General features: G+C 38.8%; 3 protein-coding genes across 3 annotated transcripts; 1 reads left to right on the plus strand and 2 right to left on the minus strand.

Annotated features, from left to right (window-relative positions):
• Window positions 1-1,347: 1,347 nt before the first annotated feature.
• LOC126616581 (probable CoA ligase CCL7) lies at window positions 1,348-4,761 on the minus strand. The gene is made up of 6 exons (XM_050284653.1): window positions 3,633-4,761; window positions 2,955-3,144; window positions 2,150-2,295; window positions 1,831-1,898; window positions 1,647-1,749; window positions 1,348-1,569 (listed from the first exon to the last, which is right to left on the minus strand). The coding sequence occupies exons 1-6, from the start codon at window positions 4,647-4,649 to the stop codon at window positions 1,456-1,458; spliced, it is 1,638 nt and encodes a 545-aa protein (XP_050140610.1). The 5' UTR covers window positions 4,650-4,761; the 3' UTR covers window positions 1,348-1,455.
• A 1,257-nt stretch (window positions 4,762-6,018) lies between these two features.
• LOC126614956 (uncharacterized) lies at window positions 6,019-8,259 on the plus strand. Its single transcript, XM_050282663.1, has 2 exons — window positions 6,019-6,995; window positions 7,442-8,259. The coding sequence occupies exons 1-2, from the start codon at window positions 6,714-6,716 to the stop codon at window positions 8,174-8,176; spliced, it is 1,017 nt and encodes a 338-aa protein (XP_050138620.1). The 5' UTR covers window positions 6,019-6,713; the 3' UTR covers window positions 8,177-8,259.
• Window positions 8,260-8,526: 267 nt separating this feature from the next.
• LOC126614954 (protein ALP1-like) lies at window positions 8,527-10,548 on the minus strand. The gene has a single exon (XM_050282661.1). The coding sequence runs from the start codon at window positions 10,128-10,130 to the stop codon at window positions 8,715-8,717; it is 1,416 nt and encodes a 471-aa protein (XP_050138618.1). The 5' UTR covers window positions 10,131-10,548; the 3' UTR covers window positions 8,527-8,714.
• Between the last annotated feature and the right edge of the window lie 574 nt (window positions 10,549-11,122).

Below are 11,122 nucleotides of genomic sequence, written 5' to 3' on the forward strand. Positions count from 1 at the left end.
ACATGGTTTGTATCGCGCTTGACCAAGCCTGAAACTACAAGTAAGCTTCAAGTGAAATTGATACATTACCTTGTGCATCTCCACCAGTTAAAGATACCACCCCTGGATGGAGGAAGAGTACTCCCAGAGAAGATGCCACATCTACCTATGAGACAGATAAGGCAAGTCAAGACGACACCACACTCCGATACTTAGAAGTACTCCGATACTTAGAAGTTTCGTGATTACGAGATCATTCTCTCACAATATTTCCTAATGTCATTTGTACTAAATCATTCACTTGTACTCACTAAAGGAGAGCTTGAACCTATGTACTTGTGTAAACCCTTCACAATTAATGAGAACTCTTCTATTCCGTGGACGTAGCCAATCTAGGTGAACCACGTACATCTTGTGTTTGCTTTCCTATCTCTATCCATTTATATACTTATCCACACTAATGACCGGAGCAATCTAGCGAAGATCACAAAAAGCGACCGTTTTCGCTACCTAGGATCTATCTTGCAAGAGAACGGAGAATTAGATGGAGATCTCAACCATAGAATACGAGCTGGATGGATGAAGTGTAAGAATGCATCCGGCGTGTTGTGAGACCGTCGTAGGCCACTGAAGCTCAAGGGAAAATTTTATAGGACGGCAATAAGGCCAGCGATGTTGTATGGCACAGAATGTTGGGCGGTGAAGCATCAACACGTACACAAAATGGGTGTAGCGGAGATGAGGATGCTTCGTGGGTTGTGTGGGCACACGAGAAAGGATAAGATTGGGAATGAGGATATCCGAGGTAAAGTAGGAGTAGCCGAAATTGTAGGAAAGATGAGAGAAAATCGGCTCCGGTGATTTGGACATGTGCAAAGAAGGCCGAATGACGCTCCGGTTCGAAGATGTGACTACGGGACAGAGGTTCAGGGCCGAAGGGGTAGAGGAAGACCTAGGAAAACTTTGGAAGAGACTCTAAGAAAAGACTTAGAGTACTTGGATCTAACGGAGGACATGACACAAAACCGAGCGCAATGGCATTCTAGGATTCATATAGCCGACCCCACTTAGTGGGAAAAGGCTTTGTTGTTGTTGTTGTTGTTGTTGTTAAGTTTCTGAATTTTCCATCCTACATTTTGCCAACCTCTATCAACCTTTGCTGCTCCAATGGGTAAAAAGTCAATTTGCTTATTTAAGCATAGTTTTCTTTTCTAAATTTAAACGTTTACTCTCTCTCTCTCTCTCTCTCTCTCTCTCTCTCTCTCTCTCTCTCTCTCACTCCATGGATCCATTGTAAAGTTACTCTTTTAGCGTGCATTTGTTGCATCGGACAGCGCACGCTTGCGGACACAGGTGTTGGAGATGGGATCAGCGAAAAGTATGTATACTCGTTACGGAACATGTAGTGTGCCTCTACAAACTAGTCGTCCAGATAAAAGGAAACATTAGATGAATGAGGAGGTCCATGATACAATTTCATATTTTCGACCGCACTTTCTCGATGAGCTCTCTTCTGAGGATTTTGCCTGATGCTGACTTGGGGACACTCTTTATGAATGTTACTCTTCGTAGTCGTTTGAAAGATGCAACCTGCCACAAGAGCAATTTCGTTATCAAGGAAATCGATTTGGATTCCAAATAATCCTTCTTTGAAATTTCCCACTTACCTGATTAGCAATAAAGCTCTTGACATCTTCTTCAGTCAGAGAACTATTTGGCGTGCGTACGCAATATGCAACGGGGACCTCACCAGCTTCAGCATCAGGAAGCCTGCAGGACGAAAATAAACCCATCGGTAAATTAAGTTCAAGATGAGGCGGTTAGGACAAATTTTGTATGTGCCAAACTTACGGGATGACAACTGAATCTAATATTTCAGGGTGAGAAACTAGCAGCCCTTCAAGTTCAGCTGGTGCCACCTAGCAGAGGACCAACAGAGCAAAGAAAACATGATTGAATACAATTACATATGCGGAGAGCGTATGTATCCATTCCGAAAAAAGGAAACAGAAAGGTATTAATTAACTTCTACTTGCAGAGACAATTATGTTAAAGGAAAATTAGCATGGGATCAGTGTTTGTTATGCATAAAATACAGCTACAAAATTTGCAGGGACAACCAGCAGAAATTTCTTGTAGCAATTGTATAAACTCTAGCAAAATAATTTACATGGAAACCTTTATACTTAATAAGCTCTTTGATTCGATCAACTACATAAAGTAGTCCCTTTTCATCAATGTATCCAAGATCTCCTGTATGTAACCAACCATTTCTATCTATAGTCTCGTTGGTCGCCTCCGGGTTGTTGAAATACCCTGAAATGAGTTTAACAATCATGGTGTTATCATATATGAATGATTATAGCAAAAACCTATGAAACGCTAAATAAACTTGAACAAATATCATAATAATATCTGCACAAGAGGCGAACCAATTAGACTTAACACAACCAAATAGGCAACAAAGGTTTGCAGGCTTGTTATATTTGAAGATTTTATTGACCCAAGTTAACTGAAATTCAGATCGAAAATAAATTCCTGCATGGTTATGTTATTGTTATTGTTATTATTGCATTGTAGCAGACCCAACTTAAATTTACACCATGGAAACATTTGGAAGCATTGCGCATCAACTCTTCGGCGAGGAAAAGAGTGAACATTTTGCGGGAAGAGAATGTGATCCTTATGGAGAAGAGTCTCCAGTGCTCATGTATGCTATTATATGGGCAAATGCAGTGCCCGGCTTGGGATGAACAAAGCATCATCACTAGAGCTTTGCATCTTAATAAATTAATGAGGATACTGAAAATCATAATCATAAACCTCAGATGCCATCAACTGTCAAATTAAATTGCAGGACCGTTGTTAGTAATGCGACTTCTCTTATAAAAAAATGCAGAATATTTTCTTTCTGTGAGACAGTTAATATGTTCATGTGTGCAGGACCATTTTTGAATGTTGACAAACACACTTACCAGCCATCATACTAGGGCCCCTAACCCATATCTCTCCCAACTGTTTAGGAGGTTGAGGCTTCTGTGTATCTATACTGACTATCTGACATTCAATTCCCAAAACAAGCATACCAGTTGAACCAGTATGTCGAGTCCCTGCCAGCGTATAGTCCACCGAAATAATTCCACAGCTTTCTGTCATACCATATCCCTGAAAAACAAGGAAACTTCCAAATCAGTGAGGAAGTTTTATCCTCCTAGCTACTACATGAAAAAACCTCAACTTTGCAAAACTCGGTTCAAAACCTCTACTGCACCCAATTTTCTCAGCTCACATGAATTGAATTTTGGGTTAAGTTGCAGTCCACTTTCAATTACTTCTAACTTGAATTTTTCCAACATTTCACACATTAGAAACTTGCACCCTTTTTATCGTTGACAAATCATATTCTAAACTACTATAATCTATGAAGGGGGTATTCGAACTTGGGTGCAAAAAGGTGTGTGCCTTAGCCAACTCACCTAACCATGACTGCTTGAAAATTTGCATTTAGTTCAAGAAAATGTAGCCTATAGCCATTTGGTTCAATCAAACACCAAACTCTAAACACAATGTCGATATCATCAAATAACCGAACCATTCAAATTAATCACACTTACAGGTTAAAAACAATCAAAACCAGCATGATAATTAAGTACCTGAGCTACTACACCTTGAGGAAAATTTTTTGCACACTCCTCCATCAACTCTTTCCCCATAGGAGCTGCCCCTGAACAGATATGCTTCAACGACGAAAGGTTAAACTTCTTAACCATACTGTTTTTCGCCAGGGCAAGCACTATAGGAGGCACAACCCACAAGTGTGTAACCTTATACTTCTCAACAGCCATCAAAGTCTTCTCGAGATCAAATCTCGCCATCGACACCACAGCATTGCCCTTCTGCAGCTGCGCACAGGTGATAATTGCCATCCCAAGCACATGGAACATTGGCACAACACAGAGAAACACATTGTGCATCTCCCCAGCAAGTACTTGATCCATTGTGATCATTAGAGACGAGGCAATGAAATTTTTATGTGTCAAAACTGCCCCTTTGCTGACCCCTGTTGTACCTGAAGAGTACAACAGGGCAGCTGTGTCGGTCTGCTTAATGTTAACCGATGGAAAATCGTACACAGACCCAGCAGACTCGACCAAGTCATGGAAAGTTAGAATCTTTGAGGTTGATCCGACGTGGGATTTCCCCGATAAGCCCTTTGACCCTAAGAACACTGTTGGGAGATTAAAGCCCTTGACTTTCTCCCAGAGCTCCCGGAGTGTTATAACCAGCTTGGGATTAGAGTCCCGGACTTGCTTGGACAGCTCTGAAACAGTGTAGAGGGGATTGGAGGTGGTGGCAATACCGCCGGACGCAATAATCCCGAGGAAACAAATGGGGAATTGGATTGAGTTGGGGGCGAGAATAAGGACCACGTCGTTTTTCTTGATGCCCAGATGGATTAAGCCATGGGATACCTGGATAACTTTGGACTTGAACTGTGAGAAGGAAAGGGTTTTGGACGACTCGCCTTCGATGAGGGCGGGCTTGTGGGAGTAAGAGGAGGAGTTTCTGAAGAGGAAGGAGACCATTGAGAGATTTGGGTCTCTGGGTAGGACAAGCGGCGGCCGGAGTGACCGGAAAATGCCATCTCTGCCGTACCCAGATTTCTCCATTGGGGGTTACAGTGCAGAAGTTCCAAATGGGTAAGTTTGAGTTGTTTCGAGTCGACTTACAACAATTTGACGACAAGACAAAAGAGGAATGGAGAAATGGCAACGCGTGCGGGATCATAGAAGTACTTGGTTTATATCGACATGCATGACCAGTAACTTTTTGTTTTCTGCTTCTAATACAATGGGATAATATTAAGAAGATTAAATTTATAGATAAATTTTTGAAAACATTGATAAATATGCTTATATTTATTAATGATATATAATTTAGTTTGCAAATTTAACCTCTAAATTTAGTCTCCTTACATAACCCAATATAATGATGGGTTTTAAATTAATTTTTTTTATTTTTTATCTTTTGATTTCAAAAGTGATCTGGAAAATGGCAGATGGGCGGGGAAACTGATGCGATCTGTGCAGCGGTAAATAAAAAAAAGGATAGAATTCTCTCTTCTTATTTCCTTGTTCTCATTTCGCACTTTTCATTCTATCTTATATAAAATATTTTTACATGATTTAATCGTGTCCGTTTAAATAGAAGAAAAATGAAGAAAATCCTAAAGCACAGAGAAATGTTAAAGAAAATTCTCTTGCATATTTATTTTAAGACAAAGAGAAATGCTAAGGAGACATTCTCAAAGTAGATTCTTCGCTACTTCACAATTTAACAATAATTTTCATGTCATCATTATAAAACATTATGTAAAAAACATGAGATAACAAAAAATCTATGAAGAATCCCATTTTTGAAAGAGTCTCATTGTCATTTCTTTTAAGACAAAAATATACAAGTGAAAACTTTGAGGTAAGTGGTAGTAGAGTAATGAATTATGATAAGCATAGATTCATTACTATATATTTTTCCATTTTTAAATAAGAGAAATGCTAAGAAGACTATCAAGAGTGAGATTCTCCATAGACTCTCCACCACCTTATGTCTTGGCACAATTCTCGTATCAACATTATAAAATATTATACAAAAAAACATGAGATGGCAAGAGTTTGAGAGTCTCCTTAGCATTTTTTTTAAGGAAAACTAATGAAAAGAGCTTGAAAACTTTGAGTTTTAATGATAAGGACAAAATAAAGGGTAAAGTGAATAGTACCAGGATTGACTTTTTAGTATAAAAATGTGGTTTTTCGTTAAAATGAACAGTATCAGGTGCTTTTCATTAAAGTTCTCTTTTTTTTAATCAAAAGAAGTGAAATTCATTAAACAAAGGCTAATACAAGGTTGGGAAAGTCCGTACACAAACCAAAACAACCAAGTAAGCAAAAGTACAACCAAATAAAGTACAAGGGAAAAAGCCCAACAGGTGAGCCTATAACATACTAAGAGCACCTCCAGCGGGGGAGGTTGCTTGGGGGCCAGTGGGTCAAACAGTAGCAAATTGCTGGGGGGATGACCTCCAGCGTATGGAAGCCCGAGCGACAGGCGAGGCCCGAGGAGCAGGCCCGTCGAGGATTGCCAGCCCGAGAGCCCGAGGGCTGCGTCAGGCGCGTGCGTTTCACGCGCGCGTGGGCGCGAGTCGTCCGACAAAAAAACAGGGCAGGGGCCCGCGATTTCAGTTTTGAAAAGTTACCGTTGGGGAAGCCACGTGGCTTCCCCATGTCCGTTTGATTGAAACGGTCCTATTTTATGGGCCGTTGGATTTCCAACGGTAAAAAACATTTAAAAATCTAATTTAATTTCATCCGTTTGATCTAAGATCAACGGTCCACGTTATTAGGCTTTGTAAATTAAAAAAAAAAAAAAAAACAGTTTAAAAATCTAAAATGTTACCGTTGTGACACGTGGCACAATCTGGAGTGTTGGAATTTAAATTTTTTTAAATCCAACGGCAGAGATTAATTAGGTGAATAAAAATTAAAAAAAAATGTAAAAAAATTCTTAAAAATCCGAAAAAAAATTATGAAAAATTATAAAAAATTTTGATTTCACTTCACCTATAAATACCTTCTCATTATCTTCTACCCTACACCACAATTTCATATTTTCTCAACTACTTTCAACCACATTCCTATCTTTCTTTCAAAGTTTCAATCCAATTTTTTTCCAACAAAATGACTACTCAACCAGGTACGAATTGGACGCTTCTTGAAGATGTTGCGTTGTGTACTAGTTGGGTTCAAGTTACTCATGATTCGATTACGGGTAATGAGATGCAGTTGCGAGAAATGTGGAGTCTTATTCATACCAATTATCTTGAGAAAATGGGTGGGCAAAGAACTAAGGAATCGATGTCCAGTCGTTGGAAATTACTTAGTCAATCGTTTAGTACGTGGAGAGACGCCTTGGCACAAGCTAGTGGTAATCTTCGAAGTGGGGAAAATTTAACGGATCAGGTAACAATATATTATTTATTTGTTAGCTACTTTCATTATATTTATTTGTTTGTATTATTTATTTGTTATCTTCTTTCATTATAATTATTTGTTAGCTACTTTCATTATATTTATTTGTTTGTATTATTTGTTACCTACTTTCATTATAATTATTTGTTAGCTACTTTCATTATAATTATTTGTTTGTATTATTTATTTGTTACCTACTTTCATTATAATTATTTGGTTGTATTATTTATTTGTTACCTACTTTCATTATAATTATTTGTTAGCTACTTTCATTATATTTATTTGTTTGTATTATTTATTTGTTACCTACTTTCATTATAATTATTTGTTAGCTACTTTCATTTATAATTATTTGTTTGTATTATTTATTTGTTACATACTTTCATTATAATTATTTATTTGTTACCTATTCTCATTATAATTATTTGTTTGTGTAGGAACTTCAAGCACAAGCTTGGTATGGTGCCAAAACCAAAAGCAAAAACAAAACATTCACCCGGTTTGAATGTTGGAATATTGTCAAAGATTGTCCTAAATTTAGAGTTGTGCATGTCGGTCCAGAAGTTTTCATGAACAGCACCCCTCTACACTCTACACCTGAGCATGCCTCGCATGATCATGATGAAGATGATGAAGAAGTGCCTGAAACGCCCCCCGTTGAACAAGCGTCGGGGTCGACCCGTTATCCAATTAGGCCTCAAGGTAAGAAGGCTTCAAAGAGAAAAGGTAATGCTTCCAAGAATGATTATGCAAAGTATATGGAAGATCTTGCCCGCCAAGGTGAATTGAATTTGGCCCGGGAAATGGCTAAATTTGAGGCTGATAAGGCTAGAGAGGATGCAAAAGCTGCAGCTTTTGAGAGAAAATTTGAAGCTGATGAGAGAGAAAGAGAACTACTTCGGCAAGAAAGGGAACATAGAAGAGAAGAAAGAATGGCTGAACGAGATCGTGACATTATGAAGGAGCCTTTAGAAGGGAAGTCTCCAGACTCTAAATATTTTTGGAAGTCAGAGAAAGCGGATGTGTTGCGAAGGAGGCGTGCAAGAGAAGCGAGAGCAAGAGGAGATGGTCCTAGCACCACAAGAGAAGATTATCCTAGCATGACAAGAGAAGATCATCCTAGCACCACAAATTGGTTAGGTGATGGTTATCATCCATTCACGAACCCATAATTTTCCAATCAATTCGGGTTGTAATTTCTTATTCGGGTTGTAATTTCTTATTCATTGAATAGAGTACTTTATGTTGTTTCCAATTTATTGAACTTAGTACTTTATTCAAAACACATTTAAACACACCAAATAAAATAACATCAACACACCAAATAAACACACCAAATAAAAACAAACACCAAATAAAATAAAATTACATTTCAACTCACTAAATGAACTAAAAAAACACACCACATAAAATAAAATAAACACACCAAATAAAAACAAACACCAAATAAAATAAAATTACATTTCATCTCACTAAATGAACTAAAAAAACACACCACATAAAATAAAATAAACACACCAAATAAAATAAAATTACATTTCAACTCACTAAATGAACTAAAAAAACACACCACATAAAATAAAATAAACACACCAAATAAAAACAAACACCAAATAAAATAAAATTACATTTCAACTCACTAAATGAACTAAAAAAACACACCACATAAAATAAAATAAACACACCAAATAAAAACAAACACTAATGAACTTAAGTATCGTCAGCACCCCTCAATTCCCACTGGTGCTCTATCAAGTCAAGTTGGCGGGCATTGTGCATATTTGACCTTTGAAGTGCAGTATATCGTTGGATGATCCTTTCATTGTAACGTCCATCCCTTTCTAATGGCTCATGTTGCACGGGCTCATCGGTGGCGTCATGAGCACAATATATACGTGTTCTTGAATTGTTCATCGTGTCTGGCTCATATTCATCAACGGCTTCATAATCGTACTCATCTTCCACAATCATGTTGTGAAGAATGATGCACGTCATCATGATGGATCGAAGCGACTCTACATCAAACAATCTGGCAGCACCCCTGATGATCGCCCAGCGAGCTTGGAGGATACCGAAACAACTCTCCACATCCTTCCTGCACCCTTCTTGACATCTTGCAAAGTGTTTTTCCTTTGCACTGCGCGGACGTGGCACTGTTTTGACAAATGTTGACCACCTTGGGTAAATGCCATCAGCTAGGTAGTATGGCCCGTCGTACATACGTCCATTGACCTCATACGTGACTTTTGGTGCATTTCCTTGTAGGACATCGTTGAACACTGGGGATTGGGCAAGGACGTTGAGGTCATTTTGAGCTCCCGGAACCCCGAAAAAGGCGTGCCAAATCCATGTATCAAAAGATGCCACCGCCTCCAAAATGATACTTTTTGATCCTTTTCTGTCCCCATAAGCGCCTTGCCATGCACTTGGACAGTTTTTCCAAGTCCAGTGCATACAATCAATGCTTCCAATCATCCCTGGAAAACCTTGCATCTCGCCTTTCTTCAGAAGCCTTTGCAAGTCCATATGAGTAGGTCTCCGGAGGTACTCTGCGGTGTAGATAGATTCGATTGCCGAACAAAACCTCATGAGGGACTCAAGAATGGTTGATTGTCCCATCCTCGTTATCTCGTCCACTTGGTCTGCAGCTGCTCCATATGCAAGCATCCGCAAGGCAGCAGTAATTTTTTGCTGAGGCAGGAGACCCATAGCACCAAAAGCATCCGGCTTTTGCACAAAGTAAGAATCATGGTTGCAAACAGCGCCCATGATTTTGTTGAACAAATGTCGTTCCATTCTAAAACGACGTCGGAAGTATGTTTCAGGGAATGCACTGTTACGGACAAAATAATCGTCCAAGAGCTCCTGACCTCGTCGTTGCCTGTTTCTATCAATGTTTACAGCACGGTTGGGCCTGCAGATATGAGCCACAGCTTGGACGACTCGACGGGATTGTGAGGCTCCTGCCATTCTTGATTCGTCATCTCTCCGTCTACGCTCGTCATCCTCTTCCATCTCATTTTGGGCCCAATCCCTAACATTGAACATTCCTTGTGATTGGTTAAACAATTCTTCCTCTTCTTGCTCGATTTCCCACATCATCTTTGAAGAAGAAGAAGAAGACATTGTAAAAAGGAAGCAGAAACTATGAATAATGATAGGGATTTTGGTGAAGAAGGAAGCAAAAACTATGAATAATGATAGGGATTTTGGCGAAGAAGGAAGCAGAAACTATGAATAATGATAGAGATCTTGAGAAAATTGGTGTGAGATTTATGAGGATGGATGGGGGATTATATGGAGGATTTAGAAGGGATTAGGTTGTAGATAATGCCACGTGGCATGCCGTCATTCGTTAAAAATCTGGTGGAAATCTATCCTCAAAGATTGTAATCGGATTGTGACACGTGGCACGACGTGATTGGTTAAAAATCTTATCAGAAATCCATCACCAATAATTGTCTTTTCAGATAATGACACGTGCCTTGACACAACGATTAAAAATCTTATCGGAAATCCATCACCAATAATTTTCTTTGCGGATAATGACACGTGGCGCAACGAGAACGATTAAAAATCTTATCCGAAATAACAAATATAATTATTTTGAATTATTTTATAAATACAAAAATACAAAAATTTTATTGCTATTGGCTTTTCGGATAATGACACGTGGTGCAACGAGAACGATTAAAAATCTTATCCGAAATTACAAATAAAATTATTATGTATTATTTTATAAATAAAAAAATATTAATATTTTATTGCCAATTGCCAGGGCTATTCAGTGCAGGGGTGGAGATGCAAAAGGCAATTGACAGGGGAATGCACTATTCATTAAGGGCAGTTACTGTTCACTAGGTGGATTAAATAGTGAATTGCCTGGGGGGAGGGCTCCTACACTGGAGTTGCTCTAAAAATAAAACCTAGATCTGAAAAGAGAGACCAGCCGCCACCACCCAAACAGCCACATCACCATTGTGAAGCTGCTGTCACTGAGAATAAGGCCTAACAAACCAATTGGATGAAACAGAGAATAGGGGTGGAAAACCACTCGTGCTATGAGCGTTCCCATAATCATACTAAATAGTGCTAAAAGCGCTTTAAGAGCCACCCAA

This window comes from Malus sylvestris, chromosome 3 (assembly GCF_916048215.2).
Source record: "Malus sylvestris chromosome 3, drMalSylv7.2, whole genome shotgun sequence".
In the NCBI taxonomy this organism is placed as follows: domain Eukaryota; kingdom Viridiplantae; phylum Streptophyta; class Magnoliopsida; order Rosales; family Rosaceae; genus Malus; species Malus sylvestris.

Bases quoted from the DNA above. Each gene is read 5' to 3' on its own strand.
- LOC126614954 (XM_050282661.1), bottom strand. From the start codon at position 10,130: ATGTCTTCTTCTTCTTCTTCAAAGATGATGTGGGAAATCGAGCAAGAA.
- LOC126616581 (XM_050284653.1), bottom strand. From the start codon at position 4,649: ATGGAGAAATCTGGGTACGGCAGAGATGGCATTTTCCGGTCACTCCGG. The intron at 3,145-3,632 runs GTACTTAATTAT...CTTGTTTTTCAG, and splicing joins CTCAAGGTGTAGTAGCTCAG to GGATATGGTATGACAGAAAG. The intron at 1,750-1,830 runs GTAAGTTTGGCA...TTCGTCCTGCAG, and splicing joins TTAGATTCAGTTGTCATCCC to GCTTCCTGATGCTGAAGCTG.
- LOC126614956 (XM_050282663.1), top strand. From the start codon at position 6,714: ATGACTACTCAACCAGGTACGAATTGGACGCTTCTTGAAGATGTTGCG. The intron at 6,996-7,441 runs GTAACAATATAT...TTGTTTGTGTAG, and splicing joins GGGAAAATTTAACGGATCAG to GAACTTCAAGCACAAGCTTG.